At 42.0% G+C, this 24,626-nt stretch overlaps 1 protein-coding gene across 4 annotated transcripts in view; it reads left to right on the top strand.

Annotated features, from left to right (window-relative positions):
* Positions 1 to 14,211: 14,211 nt before the first annotated feature.
* LOC136944112 (ankyrin repeat and IBR domain-containing protein 1-like) overlaps positions 14,212 to 24,626 on the top strand; it is a 79,309-nt gene continuing 68,894 nt past the window's right edge. For 3 of the 4 annotated variants that reach the window (XM_067237719.1, XM_067237720.1, XM_067237717.1), the window contains exons 1-6: positions 14,259 to 14,482; positions 15,939 to 16,023; positions 16,424 to 16,710; positions 17,516 to 17,816; positions 19,575 to 19,757; positions 20,166 to 20,283. In XM_067237719.1, coding sequence (XP_067093820.1) covers positions 16,523 to 16,710; positions 17,516 to 17,816; positions 19,575 to 19,757; positions 20,166 to 20,283 — 790 coding nt within the window. In that variant the 5' untranslated portion in view covers positions 14,259 to 14,482; positions 15,939 to 16,023; positions 16,424 to 16,522. Of the gene's footprint in view, positions 14,483 to 15,938; positions 16,024 to 16,423; positions 16,711 to 17,515; positions 17,817 to 19,574; positions 19,758 to 20,165; positions 20,284 to 24,626 lie in introns of all 4 variants that reach the window. The other variant, XM_067237718.1, reaches the window with a different exon arrangement.

Genomic DNA, 24,626 nt, shown 5'->3' with positions numbered 1-24,626 from the left:
AACCTTTTTATATTTAGTTGAGACATCTGTAACCTCTCCCTCAGCCTGTCCGTACTCCCCACTTGCTTCAAGAGGACCACCATCGTCCCTGTGCCCAAAAACACCAAGGTCACCTGCATGAACGACTATCGCCGATAGCACTGACCTCTGTCATCATGAAGTGCTTCGAGCGGCTAGTCAAAACATTAATTTGCTCATCGCTGCTTCCCACCCTGGACCCTATGCAGTTTGCATACCGGTCCAACAGGTCTACAGACGATGCCTTCACCCTGACTATGCACACCGCTCTCTTCCACCTGGACAAAGGAATACGTATGTGAGGATGCTGTTCATTGACTACAGCTCAGCATTCAATACCATCATCCCCTCCAGACTCGTCTCCAAGTTTGTGGACCTGGGACTAAGCACCTCCCTATGCAAGTGGTTGATACCCTGACATAATGGTGCCAGGACAATAACCTCTCAATGTCAGCAAGACTAACGCCTGGGACACACTGGCTGCGAAGCGCCTGGACGCGCCACGATCGGCTACGATCGGCTACGACTTCGAGAATTCATTTGATGCTGATTTTAGAAATCGACTTGGGGGTTCTCTCTCGGTAGGCTATGTCTGCGTGTGTGTTGTGTGCAACGCGTGACAACTCGATTCTCTCAAACAAACAAAACAACTACGGGCATGCTAGCTCAATGGATCAATCCGTTAATTTTCATTAGTTTTCATCAGGGAAACCACAAAGGACGTTCGTTACCAACATTGTGTAATTATAAAGTCTACAACTTTACAAATGTAAACCGTAGTCTACAATTAATGGAGTAAAATCTTAATAACATGTTTTTTTATTCAAATATATCAACTAATATGGTGTATTTCATCATCCTGCAGCCGATTTCGCAAGCGTCTTGCAAAAAAATTCAACCAGCTGCCGAAACGATCGCTGCAGATCGCAGGCGATCGCAGGCAATCGCAGCGCTTCGCAGCCAGTGTGGTTGGTGCCATTTGATAACACAGGCGCCGAAAGAAAAAAGGAGGCGCTTCCAGGCGCGTCGCAGCAGATCGCAGCCGATCGCAGGCAGTGTGTCCCAGGCGTAAGGAGATTATTTTGGACTATAGGAGGCGGCAGGAGGAGGAGCATGGTGCTTCAGGTCAGCTGCAAGCAGGTCAGCTGCGTCAGGTTCCTTGGAGTGAACATCAGCAATGATCTCACCTGGTCTGCTCACACGGTAGTTAAAGCTGCCCGGAAATGCCTGTTCTTCCTGAGAAGAAGTTTGGCATGGACTCAGTCATCCTCACTAACTTTTACAGATGCACAATAGAGAGCATACTGACTGGTTGCATTACAGTATGGTATGAGAGCTGTACAGACGGGGACCGCAAGGCCCTACATAGTGTGGTCAGGTCTGCTGAGTTAATCATCGGCAGGAAGCTCCCAGCCCTACAGGACACCTACCACACATGATGCCTCAGGAAAGCTTACAGGATTCTATGAGACTGTTACCACCACCCATCCTTCAGTCTTTTTACCCCGTTGCCTTCTGGCTGGCAATACCGAAGCATTCGGTCTCACACACGTAGACTGGAGAATACTTTCCAAGGGCCATCAGGCTTCTGAATGGACACTGATACATTCTCACCACTTTCTCACTTGGCACTTTACACACTGTCACTTTCAGCTACTGGTTGCATTACATCAGCAATATTGCACTAATTGTTCCCCACTTGTCTTTAGGTTAGTATAGGTTTATACGGTTAGTATAGGTTAATGTGTATTATTGGGTGTGCTTTGCCTTCGGCAAGGGCACAACCTTTGTTCTCTCACATATATATTATTATTATTATTCTTTTTGCCCCCCTAAAACTCAGTAAATATTTGGCCTACATAGACAACGTAGGTGTCAAAAGTTTCGTCTTGGTAGCGATTGAGTTGCTTCTATTGGAATTTACGTTCCGTTGCATGGTTTAGGCTGAAGTTAAGTTTTTGTGGCGAAAAGTGAAGCTAACGGTGGCAAATTTGCTAGCCACAGTCACTGACGTTACTAACGTCACTACGTCACGAAAACACGCGTGACTACCTTTGGCAGAACATTCGTTTTGCATCTGTTAACTTGGGGGATGGCTAGGCTAACTATAGCTTTACTGCAAGGCAGCTGCAGAAACGCCACAAGAAAAGAGGCCAGGGTGATAACTATTTACTCATTTTACTTTGTGATATGACACACAATTGTGATGTGTAATGTACAATATAAGCTGATATTATTAAGGAAGTACATCTACTTTCGGAAACAGTAGTCTACTATTTCACTGAAGTATTAGCATCATGACATTAGCCTGTGTTGCCCGGGCAACACATACTACAGTGGTCTATGATGTAGCGTTATCTGTTTTCAATCGTTAAAATAAACATTCCTCACATATACATTTTCGTTGTAGGATTTATTCTGACATTAGTAAACGATTTGTTGGTGAAATTACCATTACCTGTCGTTTCAAACCAGTGTAGCTCACTGCAACGCTGTAGCTTACGCGAGACACACTACCAAAACATCTACACTACACAGCTGTTTAGGAAGTCAAACAGCGGCAGAACATGTTCGGCACTCTCCTTACTTAAATCAAAAGTCTATCTAACTACTAACCTGAACTTCATTGCCACAGCCTAAACGTTGTCAATCTGTTCATGAAAATAATTAACTTCAGCCTAAACCGTACAACGGAACGTTAAATCCAATTCAACCAACGCAATCGCTACCAAGACGAACACAGCAGTAGTCTAGTACTGTACCGTAGTAGTACAATTTACCGGGGCAGCTTCTCCACACAGGGCTATATCGCATTTTGCGTTGTTACTGACAATGATCGCTACCAGTGAGCTTTTTATGAATGAGCGATTTTCCACTATATAAATGTCAAGCTTATTTACGTTTTTGGGGGCATATTTTCAGTTAGCAGATGGTACTGTTTGAATCGCGATTCCATCTTCTACTGCCGGGTAACGTCGTCGAATAATCTTCAAAGGGGGTTCTTTATTAATGAATGAATGCAATGAGTAGGCTAAATGCCTGAAAATATCACGAGAAGGGAAAACTTAAAAGGACGTTTAAGTCATAGAGATTAGGTCAAATTTTACACCGGTCTGCCAAATGTATTTGTTTTGATTCAGCTATGAGGCTGCCTCTTGCAGGGGAAATGAGAAGACATCTATTTCATTCTACACTTCACTCGTATTTTGAGTTGTAAATGAGCAGCAAAAAGTAATATTTATAAATAATAAGTATGCATTTTTATATAAAATATACAGAAATATCAGTTGTAAACATTTCATTAAAAAACGGACCCCCCCTGTGCAATCGACGCAAGCAAGCACACCCTACAATTTCCCCAGAAATTGTACCCTCTCTAGTTACAGTATACTGTATTGTATATTATTTTGTATATTTAGGAGTTGTTATTTAATTTTCTTATCATAGATGTAATCTATGTTCAGATGTTATGTTATGCCTGGTTGCTTTGCGTTGTCGTGTCCTAAGAATTTCAGCGCCCAGTCTGACCTTGTGTTGTTCTGTGCATCTGACAATAAAAGAATTGAACTGGAACTCAGCTAACAATCAGACTAAATGGTAGAACAGTGGTGAAAACCAATCGTCCTGTGGACACAAAACAACTTAAAATACATGAAATGGTATTGCATTTTAAAACTAGCACATCCAACTCATATTCACCTCTTGTTGTCAGGGACACATAAAAATGCTCTCTCTTGATAGTGACTTAGGACTCCAGCAAATTCTATTGTCCAAACATTGAAAGCAGGCACAAAGACAAGTAACTTTAAATGCAAAAACATTGTTTATTCTCAAAATAGTAAGATAATCAATACATTATGACAATGTAACAAAAGGTATTTAATAAACCTAGCGCACCTAACCTGAGCAAGTATAGGAGGCTAATCAAACTCAGTGATCGGTTTAGCTTCTCCTTTTGTTAAACCATCCTGCATACTAAAATAGTGCCGCCGGCTATATGAAAGAACAATTGCCTGACTAATTAATATCAAACATAATATCAAACATGACATGAAAACTTGCTTAAAACGATATTTACACACAACACAATTTTCTATGGTTATTTTTTAGTCTAATTCAGGTCTGCCAATACAGCCCAACACTAGCTAGCTGAAACAGCCACACTGAAGATGTACTTTCATTATGTTCCCCATTGATAGCTAGCCAGCCACTTAGCCTACAGTTGCCAACTTGAGCGTCGGCAGACATTGCAGACGCTTGGCGTAGCGGCGGCCGTGATTTCAGACGCTTGGCGTAGCGGCGGCCGTGATTGCAGACGCTTGGCGTAGCGGCGGCAGTGATTGCAGACGCTTGGCGTAGCGGCGGCAGTGATTGCAGACGCTTGGCGTAGCGGCGGCCGTGATTGCAGACGGGCTACACGTCACACGCACTAATGCAATGTTTACAAAGGTAACATCGCCGCTACGTCGCCGCTATCACCCCGATTGGGAACCAATGATAAAAAGGCTAAGACGACGCGCACATTGTGGGCAAAGCTAGTATACATTGTATGCTGTTCGGGTGTGCGAGGACACTTGTCACCAGTGGCGGGCCGTGCATTTCACGCCTAGGCCTTCAGTGACGTCATACTTAGTCCTACCAAAATTAATACACCGCATAAGAATCAGAATGGGTTTTTATTCGCCATGAAAGTTTGCACAGACAAGGAATTTACTTTGGCAGGAGAGCCTACCTAGGCAGCCATTTTCAGCGCCAACTAGAAAGTTACAGCATAACATGAGGAGAGAGGAGGAGAGAAAAAGGCAACACCCAGACAATGCTCCTAGAGGAGTACAGTGTGGGAACAGACAAAAACCTCAGCACATAAGCACAACAACATTTACAAAAACACGTGACTTGCAACGGGGAGTGGGGGAGGGTAGACAAGCAGCATCTGGACCTGCAGCCATGGTAGGCGCTGGACACAGACCCGCCAGCCACCCTGGGGAAACAAGCAGGCGAAGGCGTTGGATGGGGATATCTGTAGTAGGTGAAAGTTAATGGGTGAGTAGGTCTGGGTTGGCGCCCTCGACCTAGGCCACAATCAGTCCGATTCTCCCTATGCAGATTGTGTTGGCCAGGAGACATCCTTGGTCATGACCCGGGCAGAGACCAAACCACAGATGTCTGGGGGGGGGGGGGGGGAGGGAGGAGCAAGATAGTCTCGCTTAAGCGCTCTCCAGGGGAGTTGTTTTCCAGCGACGGCCTTGGCCAAGGCCTGTGCTGGTTACGGCGCCGAAAGTGGATAAGGGGGTAGTTGTTTTGACGAGTAGCCGCAACTAAATTTTCACGTCCACCCTTCAGGAAGGTCTCCATGTCCTCCATCTTCCTTTGCAGAGCCGCAACTTATCCCTGTTGTAATCAATGCTGCGTTGTAAGTTCACAGTCTGAGCTCCAACCGCATCAATCATATCGGGCAGCCTAACGGGGCTTTTGATGGCTGCAGCCGTTTACTTAATTTTCCGATATACAAAGCCAGCGCCTATTCCAAACAGCAGAAAGCCTGTAATCATGGTTCCGAATATGAAGATGTCTTCAACGTCCTCCACGGAAAGCGCCGCTAGACACACGACACGCCAATTCTCCCACGCGTCCATCGTGTAGCCAGCTGCGAACGTCCCGTCCGGACAGTTGGGTTCCCCCGAACCCGAGCTTCTCTTCGAGAAGATGGTGTCAATAGCATTGAGAGACCAGCTAATTAATTCCATGCTTCTAGTTTCGGAGAGTGATGATGAGAGAGTATCTTGAGACAAGACAAGACACAAGACACAGCCAAGCAGGGAAGGTCAGGGAGGGGAGGAGAGAAAAATGCGACCGCCTTCGTCGAGAGCCAAAGAAGATAATAACAGCATCAATATGACACCACGGCTCGAGAATCCATACAGAATCACACTTACACATTACATCACCTTAATATTGGCTAGTCGAGTAACACTTAATTTCTGGAGCATTGAAAATCAATAAGCTCGCATTCCCAATTAAGAGTAGGAAACTAAGATCACGGATACTGTCAAAACTCAACAATAAAAGGTGATTTCAAGAGATGAGTCAACAAAGTTTGTCCACTAAAGTCCACCAAAAGTACGCTATGTGAGCTTAAACAAGTTTGTCCAGTAAACTGCGCATTGTCACCGTTTCATATATGTCACCAACGAAACAATTTGCATTTGTTTTGGAGAATATGTCAAACAATTGAACATGTTGGCGCAGCTGTGAGTGAAGTGCACTTACCAACACGGATCTCCTCATCTCCTTGAAAATTTGAAATAAAATCCATCCTCCTTTCTTTTTTCAAGAAGACTTCAATGACTCTGCTGTACAGTTTATCTGTGCGTTTCAGTTCCATCAATAGGTCCTTTTCTATGGACATGGAGGCTAATGCTGAAAGTCATATCTGTCCGGTCGTGATTCTGGCATTCGTTTTAATACGCTTTAATGCCGAGAATGACCGCTCAACAGAAGCAGTGGACACAGGGATATTCACAGCCAAACAGGCCAGTGCATAAAGTTGTCCCATACTCTCTCTCAGATCTTTGCTCCGAAGAAAATAATGGAGATCAGCGGGACTTTTCCCTTCAAAATCAGTCATGGCATACATCACAGTCACTTCTGTTTGAAGTCAGGGAAGGTCAAACAGTGTTCCATGGCTCTGTGTTAGGCTGGAGAAGGCTGTTTGCGGGAATTTTTTCCTGGATGTTTGAAAGTCTTGGGGGTCGAGAAGGGAGAAAAACATCAACATTTCATGGTCTTGAAATCGATTCCGTATCTGGGAAAGAATGTGGTCCAGAATTCTGATGTGAAGTTGTTGGTAGTGTGCACGCAGGTCGCCTTGGCCTCTGCGCAAGCTTGGACCACTCGAGATGCGCACTGTTTCTTCATATATCTCACTGAATTTGCCCCTCGCTCGCTCAATTGTGTCACAAAACTCGTTCACCCTTGCCGTGCAGAATTGTACATCCAATGATTTTGTCTGCAGTATTCCAAATAGCACATCATCATACTCAAAAATCCCATTGAATGTGTTAAGCAAACAAAACTAAAAAGGGGAGTCAGGTGGCTGAGCGGTGAGGGAATCGGGCTAGTAATCAGAAGGTTGCTAGTTCGATTCCCGGCTATGCCAACCAAATGACGTTGTGCACTTCACCCTACCTGCCTCGGGGGAATGTCCCTGTACTTTCTGTAAGTCGCTCTGGTTAAGAGCGTCTGCTAAATGACTAAATGTAATGTAAAAATCATCCAGACGTGCATTAAATCCATCTGCACAAAGCACAGTGTCCTCATCATACTCATCATGGTGTTCCAATATGTGATCAAACAACTCCTTCAACGCAACTATCTTCTCAAAGACTGCATTCACCAATCTTGATGTATATTGCCACCGCGTTGGCGCAATGTGAGGAAGACGCCGTTTGCACAGGTCATCCAGTAGTCGAGTGCGTTTCTGGGATCTGGAGAAGAACGCAGCTAGGCCATTCAGGTTGGCAAAAAAAGACCTTGCACTGTTTGAGCTTTGAGGCCCTTTGAGTCAGAACTAAATTAAGCCGATGTGCATAACAGTGAATGAATAAGGCCAAAGGTGCCTTCTCCTTAACTTTGGCCTGCACCCCATTTAGTCCAGATGCCATTACTGCTGCGCTATTGTAACACTGTGCCACAACTTTGTCCAGACAACATTCATATTCTTCGAAGAAATGGAAAATAAGAGCGGCAAGATCATCAGCCTGCTTTCCACTGGTTACGTCTACATATTTGACAAAACGCTCCTTGACACCTGTGGCCGTCACATAGCGCAGGACGAGTGCGAGCTGTGCCATGTTACCCACGTCTGTGGTTTCGTCAACCATCACAGTGACAAAACGGGCCTCTTTTATCTCCATTTTGATCTCATCTCCCATCACTTCAGCAATAGCATAAATGAGGTTATTTTGTATTTTGCCGGATGTCCCAGTAAACACCCTGTTAGTGGACAGGTGGTAATGCAAGTCTGGGTCATGTTCAGCAAGAAAAGAAAGAAGCTCCACATAGTTACCTCTATTTGAGGACTGGGGGCTTTCATCGTGTCCCCTAAATGAAAGTTCCTGTCCATCAGCCTTTTCAGTATCTCCCTGTTTTTTTTCACCCTTTCGTTGTGGAGCTCCGTTTCCCTGCGCACCTGTTCGCTGAGTTGCAGATCCACTCGTGTGTCACCAAACATTTTTAAATGCTGCAATGGAAGAATTCTAGTGGCACTGTGTAGATTTGAATAGTCAAGAGATGGCGGTTTCAATATAATTTATTTAGCTTGTACAAATTAAGAATTAACAAAGTACTTTGTGATCAGTCATAACGAAGGAGGTGCTAGCCACAGATTGTTTGCAAGAGTGATGAAGAACAACCCTAAAACCCTGCCTTATATAAACTTTAGATCAAATGGCATTCTATAAGGTCAATCAATCAATGTAGCAAACTCTGTGATTGGCTAACTCAACTCAGTGACAGTTTGAAACAATACATCTCCATACCTTTTTTCCCACAGTTCTTTGATGTGGCATCTCTCCCCAAACCAGTAGATACTAAAGCCACAGGAGTTCACCAGTCAAATGGTCAACTGTCCTTTGTGTGGACATCTTCAAACAAGTATTTAATTAACACCACCCATGCAACAGGAAGGGTCAGAGCAGCTTGATCAGTTCATCTTCTCCCTTTAGGCCACGGGAACTCAAGAATCCCCCCAACCTCCAGACCTAACTAAGACCCTCTGGCTCTTAGTTAGGTATCATAAATACCTTAAGACAATCTGACTGTCCATTCTACAGAGTAAACCACACCACAGAGCCTCACTTTCTTACATTCGTCTGTCTATAACAAAGGAACTTACTTTTTACCGCTTAAAGAAAGATATTGATATATATATAGATATTGTAACTATGTCAAAAACTGCCGTAACAATGCACCGTAGCTTGTAAGTGCCCAATCGTGCTTTGGTGTCTTGTTGCTGCTTTGGGTCAAACAAGCTAAGTTGGCAAATCCAGTGTAGCTCCAAACACCAAATCAATCAGTTCCAAGCAACAAGAATTCCCAGCAGTATAATTTGTAGCGTTTCTCAGAAGCTGTGAGCCAAGGGTACCGTTTATAGTTGCTAGTTTGAAAATGGTGGACAAACCCTTTTCCTTGCTGGGACAGGCTAGTTAGCATAGGGGTTGGCCGACCTCTTTTCACAAGCTCCAGATTTTCCTCAAAGGTCCGTCTTGAAAATGGCATGGCAAGTATATCTGCAACCAAATCTAATTCTTGTCCTTCAGCCATCATGGGTTTAAAAAAATGAACACTAACAGCAATAAGCGACAGCAGTTGATAGATATAACGGATCGATCTCTCTCGCTAACGGATTGTCCTCTTTCAGGTTCTCATGAGTGCTTATCCAATCACAGGACGCGTACATGTCAAGTTCAGCGTAAGGCCTTCTAGCTGGCCTTGGTGTTGAAGACTCGAGATCTGATTGGCTATTGCAATTGACCGTCTCCGTTCATTTACAGCACACGGGAGCCTGCTCTGTTGATTCTGAAGGCCTCAGGCAGATTTCATAGAACCTGACAACACAAGCTAGCTGATTTATGATTGGATAAAAACTCTACCATAATATACAACACTGTCAGCAGCTCAATCAAGCGGATATAATGCGACATGAAGAGAACAGACTACGGAGAATATTTTTTGTTAATTATGTCAGTGTATTTATGGAATGACATTAAGATGGGGGGGGAATTATGAAGAAAAAATATAGAACCGCAACATTTTTTTAATAATATCATTTACATATTTTTTGAGTATGTTTAGGCCAGCAGAGAAGGCCTTGCAGGCCCTGACTGCCCGCCACTGCTTGTCACCTCCCATACTAGCTAACTAAAGACCTTCTTGATAGCTACTTACTCTCTGGGTGGTGAAAAAACTTCTGATATCTCTCTTCTTTTTGGGTGACATTTTCCTATCTACAAAGAACAAAAGGGTAAAAAATATCAATGCTGAGACCAAACGAAATACTAATATGAGGCTTATTATTTCCTGGTGTATTTAGTAGTTTACCATGTCAAGACTACTGCAAGCTCTCTTTCTGCAAGTCACGATTCACAAAGTGTTTCTGACTCTGCCACTTCAGCCAATTAAATGACAATCTTGTAGGCTACACATGTTCCACATTCTGACACCTCAACCTCTGGTTGTACCATGTGAGGGATTTCTCCCCTCCCAAATAGAGTTGGTTGTGTCCATAGCGCGTCTTTTCCTAAAAGTTTTCTCAGATCGGCTACCGATAGCTGGGAAGGGCGGCCCTACCGTAACGATACGCGTCATGGAGGATGGATGGGAGCAGGGCCGGAGTGATGGCATCACAAGACAAGGTTTTACCAATTGAAAAACGTCTATTTATTTTACATAAAGCTCAAAAAAGTATTTTGCACTCAAATAATGGCCAAAAGATTTGCGCTCGCATTAAGTGTTCAAGTGCCTATCTTGCATTACATCAGATCCATACTTCCTAGGTTGGGGCAAAGATCCGAATGTTTACAACGTCTGGCTCCCTGCCTGATTAACACTCGGATCGTTAAGCAGTCTCAAAAATGGTATCAATATAAAAAATAATACAATCCCTTTCTGTAATCATGATACCCCCCAGAAAAGTTCACTGCACCCACAGTCTAAGCAGGCTGCATCCGGCCCTGTTTGGTCTACAAAAAAAAGGGCCGGTCTTGGGCCTGAAACTCCCGGGCTGAAAAGTGGCCCCACTCCGGCCCTGGCGCATTGGTTAACATGGAAATGTCTTTTTCACTTTTCTGGGCGACAAACATAGTATAGATAATAATATGAATGAGTTTTGTAAATATATTGTGCAAAAGGGGAGTCAGGTGGCTGAGCGGTTAGGGAATTGGGCTAGTAATCTGAAGGTTGCCAGTTAGATTCCCGGCTGTGGAAAATTACGTTGTGTCCTTGGGCAAGGCACTTCACCCTACTTGCCTCGGGGGGACTGTCCCTGTACTATCTGTAAGATAAGAGCATCTGGATAAGAGCATCTGCTAAATGACTAAATGTAAAATATTTTTTTCAAAAATTAACAAAATATTGGTGGGGACAATAGACCAATTATCACCCTACGTCACACGACTGTCAAGCATGCTCAACTGCGCATGTCGGTTGCAAAAGACAAACTTCTCCCGGGTATAATACACTTGGAGTGTTGATCAGGTCATCATATATCTCTGGCCACTGGATTTCAGGGCTTGACATTAACTTTTTGAGGCACTTGTCCTTTGGACAAGTACATTTACATTTCATTTGTCCATGCACAAAAGTCACTTGACCCGATACCTTTAAATAGCCTGACCAAGTGATCATGCAAAACTAGCCTGGCTAACGGAGGTCACTTTCTCAGGCAAATGACGAATGAAAGCTGCCCTGCTTGACTTTTTAGGTGTAGAATTAATTGTAAAACTGTAAAATTATTAACTTTGTGACATGATTTGAAGACATGGTTGCCGCCTAAGACTATGCGGTCTACCGGGCGGTCTCAAATTTCAAGACTTTCGTAACCCAAATCAAAATTCTGATGTGACAGATCAATGGGGAATCGCTTTCTCTCTTAAAGGCTGTCCTCCTCGACCTTTTTGGTGTTTTTAAATCGAACTATTTGTATAATCTGTGTACTTCTCTAGCCATTAGGCTATCCTTTCCCGGTTTTCTGCAACCACATTGCGCGCGCATCCCGAATGTTTACAAACAAGTAATTGGTCTATTGTGTCTTTCCCAGACTTTGGTCGTGACTAGTCCTTATGGACCCTATGCAAACCTACGCCCTTGCGTCCAATCCAAAAAAATAAGGATATTTTCCGAGACCCCAAGACTGCCAAACCAGAGATATCCTGTGCGGTCAGAAATACGGCTCAGTTTGGATTGCATTGGGCGAGGGTTGGACTTTGTCTCGCTCTTGTGGGGTTCTGAACAAATGTGTAAGTCTGTTGTATTCCACAGACAACTGTCTATGACCAGCACAACATTTCCTATCTATTGATCCTAAAATGAAGCATGAAGAGTGAAAATTGTCGCAATGCTGGCAAACTAGAAATATTTTTTGAACCAGATTCTGAAGTTCCTCTCCACTCTAGCATTTCAGTCCACACTATAGGCTCTCACATACACACCCATGTAAATCTCAAAAACAGTCTGAAAAACTCATGAAACATAATCAGTAATATTGAAAAAGGTTGAATAGATATTAAAAAAAGTTTGTTTCGGGTTTTGTAAATGGTGGCTGTAGCTGAAAGAGTGAGGAAGAAGAAGGATTTAACCCTTGTGCTGCCTTCGGGTCACATGACCCAAAGGTTCACAACGAACCATCGTTGTGTTTACCCAATACAAAAACAAATAAATAGCATTTTCTTTTAACCTTCGCAATGTGGGGGGTCTAAGACACCCCGACAGTTAAAAGAAATGCTTCACTTTGTTTTTGTATGTGGTAAAGTTGTCGCAATACGACGGTGGGTCACAATGACTGATGGGTCAGAATGACCCGAAGATAACATAAGGGTTAAAAGTTGAAGATGAGGATTTGAAAAAAAACGTTGAAAATATTATGAATATTGATTTATATGAATTCAAGAATAGGAGGGAGAAAGCTAAGTATAAGATGGAAACCCCTGAAACTGCTGAATTGTTTGATAGCTGAACGGTTTTAATAGCTGAAAATGTGAAAGAGCTGAAAGGTGCGACAGAAGAAATAGAATAATATGAAGAAGTTGAATAAAGATTCGAAGAACAACAGTTGGAATGCTGAAGCAGCTTTCCAACAATAAGCCATTTTTAGTACTTTTATTCCCTTTTTCCCCATTTAGCACTGGTTCATTTGGGCTAGTTAACAAGCTCACAACTAGGTTTTTATTCCCATGGCCACAGAATCTCATGTTTTGAACTAATAGTAGTTTTTAACTAATAGCACTAATAGTTCGCGAGCCACAGCTTTATCTGATAACACTTTCACAAATACCCGCAAACAAATGCCACCTAACTAACTAGTTAAGTAATTTTAAGAGCAGCTAGCTGGCAAAAATGGGCAGAGCAAAATAAAGGGATAGCTAGTAATTGTCAAATAATGGACGGCTTGCATGATATGACACCTGTTAAACTGTCCTGGTATGTATGAACTAACTTGTTGGGGAATATTGTATCATGTCACAACATATTGTAGCATACCAACCAGTGGCTCAGCTGTACAGAAGAGGTTCATTTTAAGCATGCACTGTAGATCAGGTGTTATGCTTGATGCATGCACTGAGGGGCCTGGGGGACCCTAGTGCATGTCAACTCACACTTTAAGCACCCGGGACTCTAGTGGTCAGGTGATGTTTTAAGCACAGAGGGGCCTGGGTACCCTCATCATGCGTGTGTCGAGGAGCCCTTGTGGTCAGATCATGCTTAAAGCCCCAGGGGCCTAAGGACCCTAGTGGTTAGCTCACATTTTAAACCCAAAGGGCCCTGGGAGCCCTCACATTGTAAGCACTGAGGAGTATGTGGTGAGCTCACATTTTAAACACCAATGGGTCTGGGGGTCCTCACATTGTAAGCAATGATGAGGTTGGGGGCCCTATAAATACCCATGGGCCTAGTAGTCAACTTGCTTTGTGCGCACTGAGGGCCCTCCCGTTCAATTTTTCTAGAAAAGTATTTGGCCACGTGCCGACTGCTCCTGAGGCTTGGAGGCCCCCTGGCAGTCTGAGGCCCGGGGCACTGGCCCCACTGGCTCAGTCCATAATCCAGCCTTGCGTAAAACAGTCCGAAATTACCATTACCTGGACATACAGCATGTATTCTACAGTAGGAATTCGTAACCTTCATGCATATGCACTGGCTTCTTGAACTTATTCAAACTTATTCAAACGACCAGCAGTTCATCACTAATTCAACTGACAAACTTTCATGGCGATTAAAACCCATTCTGATTCTGATTCCTAAAACATGATCTGTTGTTGTACTCGAGCTTGTCGTCACTGTTATTCTCGATTTACCTACCCTATTACACCAGCTGGGCGGAGTTTATCACTCCAGAAACTCTACCCACTTCAACTAATACGAAATCACATCCGCCCGCTGTGCAAACCCGAATCAAGGATTTTGATCGAAGGTCTCCACCTCTACTAGACGCTACTAGAGCTAGAGGCTCTAGCAGTCAACACGTCTGTACAGAAACACACAAGAGGCATCTAAGGAAAACAACGCGCATTTGGGAATACTCACTAATCAGCTAGATGGCCTGCCTCCAACCCATCAAAACTAAAGAAAATGAATAGTTAAATAGCTAAAGCGTGACATAAGGCAAACCTCTACAGTCAGAGTTGACAGCAGTTACGGGAGATTCTCAGTGCTAACGTTACAACTAACGCGTTAGCCTTTTGCTTGTAATGTAAGTCCAGCTTTTCAAGTTTTCTAGCACTTGGGCTATGTAGTAGCGTAGACTACCTAATTCATGTCATAAATGTTTTAGATAGTTAAAGAGTAGCTAGTACTATTTCAGTAGGTTGCTAGAGACGTTAGCAAAACTGTCATGCCAACTCTAGCTTGCCAGCTCTAGGCCTTGATATGAAACATGTTAGCTAGCTAGCTAGCCAGTACATTTCAAAGCTGTGTTGATGTTGTTTTAAGGGACAGTTCTGTGCATGCAACTTTGAAATGTCTACCCAGATAGCTCTAGCATACTAGCTAACGTGTTGGTTGCTAGCTTGCTATAATTAACAACATTCGACAACCCTAACGACCGTCACATTAGCTGGATAACTAGTCTGGATGACGATAATATCCGAATTGAAATGTAAAACATATCTTAATGTTTTGAGACTATTTCTTTGTTGGCAAGGGTTTACATATACGTTAGTTGCCATCGTAAAATTAAAAGCAGACCATTAGTCTTACGACGGTTTCTGGTTGAAGTGTCAAAATGGTTTATTTATGAACAGATATCCACTGCGACCTACTGACTTAGCTAAGTGGTAGGGTCAATCTATGACCACTCACATATCATAGTAGAGATCAACGTCATCTGAATTACAGTAAGTATGTAGTAACCAAACCTTTGGAGTTTAGTCAGGATGTATACTTTTACAGTTGCAGCACGAGGAAACAGGCTAAACTTTCAACACATAATCGTACAAAAAAGTAAGAACATAATGCACATCCAAGACCTGCCTTTTAGAAAAAAAGAAAAAAAAACGCAATTATAATTTAAATTTAACTGCTGGCTTGCCGAGGGTATACAGTACAGACTCAATTAACTTAGCAATGAGCTACCCTTATCCTGCTGTTGCAAATCAGTCTTTAAGACATCAGAATTGTATCTCCATGGCTTTGTTGACCACGGCACAGCAAGATACTACTTCGGTAGTAGTAGTTAGAGCTAACTACATGGGCTAGTTGACCTGTACTTGACCGTGTTATGCATTGCTGAACAAACTTTTACAAGCTGAAGAAGTAGCTGTAGAAGTTTTCACACTTAACTTAACCAAAGTAAATTCCTTGTCTGTGCAAACTTTCATGGCGATTAAAACCCTTTCTGATTCTGATTAAATTCACGAAGAATAAGACAGCTCAACACGGTTTCATTTGCATGCCTAACTGTTCTAGATTTCCTTTAAGTAGTAAAATATAGGTTTATTGTGTTATTTCTATATGAATATAAATACAATTATGTTGAGAATTATAACCACAGAATTTATTTTGTATCTCTATTTTGAGTAATTTATTCTCCTGATGGCATAGGAGCATCCCAGTGCACATAGTAACATATGGCTGTTGTGGCAGCAATATGCTGAACTCTGCATGTTTTTCTTGACTGGAGCATGATATCTACCCTTCCACTGTTCCAGATCCTGTGGTGAAGTTCAGTTGGCAAGGAAGGGCGGAAGTCCCCATTGAGGCCAGCGGAAGCCTTGTTCCTTTCCCCACATGAATGTATGTTGGCATGTTGAGTTCAAAATACCAGAAAACAAGGAATCAAGGTGCATGACAACACAAGGACTGGCATAGAAGTTACTCTTCTCAGCTAGCCTACTCCTCATGCAGTGCATCAGTTCTTTAAAAGGAGATTTAAAGTGATTAATAATATTGTGGTAGTACAGTACAAAGCTAAATTCTGTAAAGTTTGTGAAGAAGTTTAAAAAAGAAGACTCCTGGAAGATATCCTTTAAATGGAAAGGTGTCTTCTGTTTTCAGATTTACAAAAATTCAGTGTTACCTTCATCTTTTTTATTTATTTTTTTAAAATAAAATAGACTATTATACTTACAGGGTCTAATTGACACAAAGTCATTAACATTTTGAATCTTTAACTCTTTATTTTTCCCTTTCCTAGGATACCGAGCAATGCTGTTGATGTGGACGTGGCGTGGTTAAGAAGCAGACAACTAGAAAGCGTCCGCTGCTAAAGCTTGGATTGGAGAAGAGCAGAGCAATGGGGAACACAGCCACTAAGTTCCGTAAGGCATTGATCAACGGGGACGAAGGTCTGGCCTGCCAGCTGTATGAGAGTAACCCCCAATTCAAGGAGTCACTGGACCCCAACACTTCATATGGAGAACCTTACCAACACAACACTCCTCTGCACTACGCTGCACGGCACGCCATGACTCGCTTGCTCAGGTGAGGTCACACACATCATTTAGTTGGGCTAAAACATATATGGATTTTTTTTTATTGGTATCCCCATATAGTTATAGACCTAGAAATGTCATGTTACCTTTTTGTCGTACTTGTCATTTATGATTGTTTTCCTGTGTCAAACAGGATCACTGGTTATAATGTGATTGTGGACAAAAAACGTTATGTAAAATAAATACTTGACTTGCCATACATTTAGTTTAGTTTCATATTCAAAATTAGATTTTGTTCTGTGGTCATCCATGGTTTAAGCTTTTCTGGGAAAGTCCTGTTTGTTTATGGGGCTTATTTATTTGTTTTATGTGTTTTTACGTGCACTTTCTGTTCGGTTATTGTGTAAAAATAAATAAAAAGATTGCGTGTGTTACAGTAGACCACTCACAGGGTTGTGCTCCTGTGTCCCGGGAATCTCTGTGGGCCTGTTTCGGCCCATCTGCCTCTTCATTGAACCATCTGTTAGACACAAACAAGAAGGCTTTACATTGTAATTGGAAAGCAAGAAGTCTCCGTCTAACATAATTTAACTAACTGGGCATTATAAATTGCGCACAACTGTAAAAAGTTCTTTGAGACTTTCTGGAAGCTTGTTATTGCATAAGTCTGAGGATGTTTTTTCTTGTAGTAACCAGCAAAAGGGATAATTCACTTTCAGACTTGGTTTTAATGTGAATGGTTGTGCGCTTTACCCTACTTGCCTAGTGTGTGTGTGTGTGTGTGTGTGTGTGTGTGTGTGTGTGTGTGTGGTGATGGTGACTCTAAACCCTGGTCCCTCCTGTCCCACCCCCAGGTCCTTTCTCTTCAGCAAAGATGGCAACCCCAATAAACGCAACATTCACAATGAGAATGTACTGCACCTGCTGTGTATGGGCCCTCAGATCCTCATGTCCGAGGGGGCACTGCAGCCACGCCTGTACCGGCCCTACGAGGATGAGCAGAGGCGGGCAGAGTGCATTCAGATTGTCCTGAAGTGGACAGGTGCCAAGCTGGGCCAGGGGGAATATGAGAGCGCCAATGTGAACACCACAGACAACAATAAAAACACTTGTTTGCACTACGCTGCTGCCTCAGGAATGAAGACCTGTGTAGAGGTGAGATCTCAATACTCTAAGGTGGTATGGTAGGTACTGTATTTTATGGAAAATAAGCCGCATCGTGTATAAGCCTGACCCCCCCAGAAGGAGGACTTTGTGTTTGTAAATGCACTGGAATATAAGCTGCACTTTCACTTTAATTATGAATGATTCCTCTTTCAAGTAATAAGCCCCCGTTCAAGTGTTGAGAATTAAATTAGCTGCACGGTCTGTAGAGATCTTTAGACGAAGCCACTTTTTTGTTCTAAAATCTGACTATAAGCCGCTTCGAAATATAAGCCGCACAAGAAAACCGTAAAATCAGAGTACAAGCCGCGGCTTATTTTCCGTAAAATACGGTATGCCCTTACGGTATGACCATACTAAGTTACGGATTGTTTTTTCTTTCAAACAAATGCTTTTGCCTCTTATGCTTTTACTGCCCTCAGCCGAGGGCAGTAAAAGCTTCTGACGTAGTAGGACTGCCTCTGATGACTTATACTTTTGGAATACATGTCCTCCATAGTTTGTGTATAGTTCAGGCCAGTTATCTATAGAACATATCCGAGAAAAAATAATTTAGAAACTTAACACTAGAACCTAACCTGCACTGTAGAAACCTAGTTATTAACTCATTGGAAACAAACAGGTTCTATCTCCCTTCTAAAGCATCCCAGAACAAAACACAGTTCGATTAAAATAAAAATCAGCTACATACCATTATCATGATAAATTCATAAAATATAAATTCATAAATTTAATAATTTTGGGACATACTGCAACTTTATCTGCTTGGTCCACCATCTTTAATGATTAAGCACTGGCACATACTTTTTCTTTTGACCACTGCAGAAGGTTAGGTTTGTTGGTTCTGTCTGACCTCAGTCTCTGTGAACAAGTCAGACACTCTGCTGTGACACTAATATGAAGTGGACTATAGGGCTGTCCCTGACTAATATTTTCTTTGGTCGACCAAGACTAGACTAAAACGTCTGAAAATCAACTAATCGAAATTTGAAACGCTTTTTTTTTCACAAAAACAAAACGTACAAACATTTTCCCGATCTGACTCAATGGCTGCTGGACATTGCAGATTCAACGTTTTCGAGTCACCCGGTACTGCCATACCGCAGATTTCTTTGCCATTTTGACTAATAACACCGACAAAGTAGCCTATGGCAGAGTTTGTAGTTCGGCAGCCAATTGTGCTTGTGCCGTGTGCAAAATACCAAACCAAAACAAAGCGCAGATTAACGAAAGGGAAAACAGTAGCACCTTTTCTTTTAAATTATATATTTTTAGAGTTGCTTTATTTGTCTTAAATAATATAATCTACAATTTCTGTAGAACATTTTGTTAATTCAGCAATGATTTCACAAGCGGGAATCAGATCTCACACTGCCATACAGCAGCTTGACTAAAAACATCTTAGTCGACCAAGAGCATATCGACCAGAAAATTGACTAGTCGACTGAGTGGGGACAGCCCTAGTGGACTATATCCCATCTTTAAAATTATTTTTGCTAAACAATTTTAGCTAAATTTCAAGTTGACTTTGACTGCAACCATACATAGGATAGCGTTTTCTTGTAGCCTTGGTTTTCCTGGGGTGAAAGTTGTTACCATAGTTTCATATTTGCATTTAATGAGACATTTAAAGGCAGATGCATAAAATTGGGTAAAAGTTTTGGGGAGTCATAGGGTTTATTATCAACAACAAGAGAGGAGTAACAACACTCTAACCTGTTCTTTCTCTCATGTACGGACTGTGTGCAGCTTTTGGTCCAGAGGCAGGCAGACCTGTTTATGGAGAATGAGAACCGGGAGACACCGTGCGATTGTGCGGAGAAGCAGCACCACAAGGAGCTGGCCCTCAGCCTGGAGTCCCAGATGGTGTTCTCCCTTGCCCCGGAGGCAGAGGGCATAGAGGCAGAGTACGCAGCCTTGGACCACAGAGAGGTGTGTCTGCCTCAACCTACCACCCTGTCTTCCTGGTGCCATGCCTCGCCTTATAAGTATCACAATCTACTTGTCTCAGTATTGGAATTGCCTTTCATATTGTCTGCTAATGTCCTTTGGCTGCACATCTGTACAGCAGTCCTCATTGTTGTCATACTGGAATTTGTTGTTATAGGAGTCAGCTGACAACTTGTGCTGCAGCTGTGCTTCTGGCTAGATGCACACACACAAATTATAACTTTTTGTCTTCCCAGAATCAGAATGTGATTCCGGTAACCACAGTGCTCCACTATCTTAGTGTGCACCAGAACAGAGTCATGTATATTGGTCTGTGTTTAAATTTTGTTAATCTCTTCCTCTCCTTTCCTTCTATCTTCACTCTCCCCTCTCTGCGGCTGTGTCTCCCAGATGTATGAGGGTCTGAGGCCTCAGGAGCTGCGTCGTCTAAAGGACATGTTGATCGTGGAAACCGCAGACATGTTGCAGGCCCCTCTTTTCACTGCAGAGGCTCTGCTCAGGGCCCATGGTATGCTACAGCAGACATACACTCACATATAATATCGGATGGAGACAGTCTGAACTTCAAGATTGATATAAGAAATGGAAGGCTTCAAGTGAAAGTTTTGAATCATGTCACTGATCGTGAAACTGATCACCATCTTTGATTCTATTAGCTGGCTGTTTCAAGGTGCTTTACATTATAAGGTAACCTGGGAAAACCAGGTCATTTTAACCCCTGGAAGCTTCGAGATTTGCTCTGCTATAAGGGAGTGTTGATCACCATACCAGACTGCTCTCCCTTAATTTCACATTCTCCGGAGAACTTTTTTTATACATTTAAAATAATTTGAATTATGAATGTATCCTTTTTTGATTAATTTCTTTCCATTTCCCATTCACAGTCATTATTCTCTTGCACAGTGTCCAGTTCAAAACATAAGACTATAAAATACCATGGTTCTTAGTGAGGATAACACAATTATATTTGTGGACATAGTTAACACACTATCCCGTACGGAATCCAAAATAATAATAAAATAATTCTAGATTGTGTATTAGCTACAGGAGCTGTCAACACATCATGCAGCAATACACAAGCCTCGCTTTTGTTCCAACCCATCAACCTAGTCTAGTTGTTACTTTTGGTTAATAAAACCAAACAAGCTAGATCTAGTTGAGCTTTCCAAGCATATGTAACTTTCCTTTGTGTAACATGCAGTTGCATGTGAAAAACGTAATATTGCATGTAAACTAAGGGTGCTCCGATCGATCGATCGGCCGCCAATCAGTATTGGCCGATAGAGGTTTAAAATTGATTTATTCGTGGACTATAAAGGGTGATCAGAAGATTCGATTAGAACAGATGATTCAAAACTCGCAAGACCCTTTTTCTACATTTACATTTAGTCATTTAGCAGACGCTCTTATCCAGAGCGACTTACAGTAAATACAGGGACATTCTACAACCAACTAAAATGGCTTCCCCCATCAGCGGTTTGGCAGTTATATCAGGTGTCGGAAAAATACCAAAAAAGTAGCTATATTTACATTTAGACATTTACATTTAGTCATTTAGCAGACGCTCTTATCCAGAGCGACTTACAGTAAGTACAGGGACATTCCCCCGAGGCAAGTAGGGTGAAGTGCCTTGCCCAAGGACACAACATCTGTCAGGTGGCTGAGCGGTTAGAGAATCGGGCTAGTAATCAGAAGGTCGCTGGTTCGATTCCAGGCTGTGTCAAATTGACGTTACTGTAAGTCGCTCTGGATAAGAGCGTCTGCTAAATGACTAAATGTAAATGTAACATCAGTTGGCATGACGGGGAATCGAACTGGCAACCTTCGGATTACTAGCCCGACTCCCTCACCGCTCAGCCACCTGACTCCCTGTCAAGCTATATGCAACGTGTGTGCCAAGAAAAGGTGGCCCTTCTACTACAAACTTGGAGAACTTGGGGTGAGTCTAGGGTGCTAGCTCCTCTGGCACCCTTCATGGGCCCTGTGCTAGACAGTATGAATGTCAAAAGCACAATTCAGCTAGACAGCATGAATGTCAAAAGCACTATATATATATATATATATATATATATATATATATATATATATATATGTTACCGTGATTACTCATATCCTCCGGCCCCTGACTTTGCCTCAGTTTCAAGAACCGGCCCCAGCACCAAACTAATTGAAGAGCCCTGCTATAGAAGGTCCATGTTTTGAGGTAGGAAGCTAGAGGAGTTACACACAGATGTTTAAGATCTTAAAGAAGTTTTCTTTGGGTAAGCCCTCGGCATAGTTCTTATTTCACAGTGTTTCCCACACAATGTGATTATATTTCTGGCGGTAGGCAGGGGCGGAGCAAGACGTACACACGTATGTGTGTATATATATGTACGATTTTACAGCCACGTTCTTAAAATGAAAATGCATTTCTGGAAATGCATTTGAATTTGAATTGTGGTCACGATTTTGCAGCCATGTTCTTAAAATGAAAATGCATTTCTGGAAATGCATTGTCATTTGAATTGTGGTCACGATTTTGAAGCCACGTTCTTGAAAATGAAAATGCATTTCTGGAAACGCATTTTAATTTGAATTGTGGTCACGATTTTGCAGCCATGTTCTTAAAATGAAAATGCATTTCTGGAAATGCATTTTAATTTTCAAATTTTACATTTCAAATTGAATTTTGGTATCTATTTGCTGGGGCAGGTTTTGAAAATTATATCTCAAATGTCTATTTCTTTTTCATTTTAATTAAGTGAAAGATTGAGCACTCTTAAAGAAGAAAATTAAAATGCAAATAGGATGATTGATTACTAATTTCATTTATGAGTCAAATAATGCAGCCACATTCTTAAAATGCAAATGCATTTCTGGAAATGCATTTGCATTTGAATTTTGGTAACGATTTGCTTCCATACTTTACAACTGGAAACCATTGACATTCAGTCATCAGGTGACTTGCGACAGTCATGGCAGCAGGCAGGTTTTGAAAAATTCTGGACCCATGAAGTCAGCCGAGAGAAATTTCCACACAAGGGATCTTGCACTTTTTGTTCTGACAATGTTTGGTTCAACATACACTTGTGAGTCATCATTCTCACACATGAATGCCATTAAAACTCACAATCGCACATCCCTTACTGACCAGCATCTACATGACTGCATGCGCATTGCCCTGACAACTTATATACCTGACTTCACTGCTCTTGCCAAGTCAAAAAGATGCCATTTCAATAACAGGGTTAAGCAGTTAATCTGCTGTGGCCAAAAGTAGACAAACAATGCAGACGCACTGCATTTTGCATATCTGTCTATAATTAAATAGCCTCAGATATCTCAATATTCAGTCCATCTGAACCAAACCACATCAAGCAAAACATTAAGTGGATAATATGAGGTGAATAACATCATAAATACATCATACTGTTACAAAAATGAACCTTAATTGCTTGCTTGACTAACATGCCTATTAACTTGCATGTAATTTGCCTACATTTGCTATCTAATGAGAGAAATGGCATCTTTTTGACTTGGCAAGAGCAGTGAAGTCAGGTATATAATTGTCAGGGCAATACGCATGCAGTCATGTAGATGCTGGTCAGTAAGGGATGTGCGATTGTGAGTTTTAATGGCATTCATGTGTGAGAATGATGACTCCAAAGTGTATGTTGAACCAAACATTGTCAGAACAAAAAGTGCAAGATCCCTTGTGTGGAAATTTCTCTTGGCAGACTTCATGGGTCCAGAATGGATGGATGGATGGTTAAAAAATGAGTAAACATTTACTCATTTTTGCAGAGCTTTTTTGCTCAGGGGAAAAGGCCCACAGAGAAGGAGATAATCAGGTCATTTTTCAGAATAAAACGTCTTTCAGACTCTTATAATAAATTAAAAGGAAATGTTATTAATTATTTTTTGTGCGGCTCGGTACGAAATGACCCACGGACCGGTACCGGTCCGCGGACCGGTGGGCACCGGTTGGGGAACGCTGCTCTAAAGACCCGGCAATTCAATCAATTTCCTGGCACATTTGCAATGTAATGCAATGCAGATGTGCACACCGCCCCCTACCGAACAAGATGGATAGCTCGGTCAGCAGGGAGCTGAAGAAGAACGGCTACTGACGTCACTCTGCTGCGCCGCTCAGAATGCTTTTTCGTTCATTTTGCATTTCTGCAAATGCATTTGAATTTGAATTGTGGTCACAATTTTACAGCCACGTTCTTGAAAATGAAAATGCATTTCTGCAAATGCATTTTAATTTTCAAATTTTACATTTCAAATTGAATTTTGGTATCTATTTGCTGGGGCATGTTTTGAAAATTATATCTCAAATGTCTTTCTTTTTCATTTTAATTAAGTGAAAGATTGAGCACTCTTAAAGAAGAAAATTAAAATGCAAATAGGATGATTGATTACTAATTTCATATTCAAATAATGCAGCCACATTCTTAAAATGCAAATGAATTTCTGGAAATGCATTTGCATTTGAATTTTGGTAACGATTTGCTTCCATAGTAAAGACCCCTCATCCACAGAGGATAAAAGTTCCTTTCAAAGCAAAGTCAGATTGAACGTTCACAGAGAAAGGATCCTTTACAAATGTCATAACTCCACTGGGGATGCTAAAATCATGAAACCTTGTGGCAAAGTAGTTTTTCATCGAGTCAATGAAGCTTGACATCATTTCTGTAATTTTTATGCCAGAACTCCTCAATATGGGTAAGTGGAGCATCCTCCCAGGACAAAGATCAACAGAGAAAAGTAAGAGCTTCCTTCTTTTGAAAAGAACGAAGCTTCTCTACAAGCTCCGCGGCTGTTTTATCCCTGCCCTGCAACTCCAAGTTGAGTTGGTTCGAATGG

This window comes from Osmerus mordax, chromosome 6 (genome assembly GCF_038355195.1).
Source record: "Osmerus mordax isolate fOsmMor3 chromosome 6, fOsmMor3.pri, whole genome shotgun sequence".
Taxonomy (NCBI): Eukaryota; Metazoa; Chordata; class Actinopteri; order Osmeriformes; family Osmeridae; genus Osmerus; species Osmerus mordax.
Note: the sequence above shows the minus strand (reverse complement) of the source record. Positions and strands in the feature narration are given on the sequence as shown.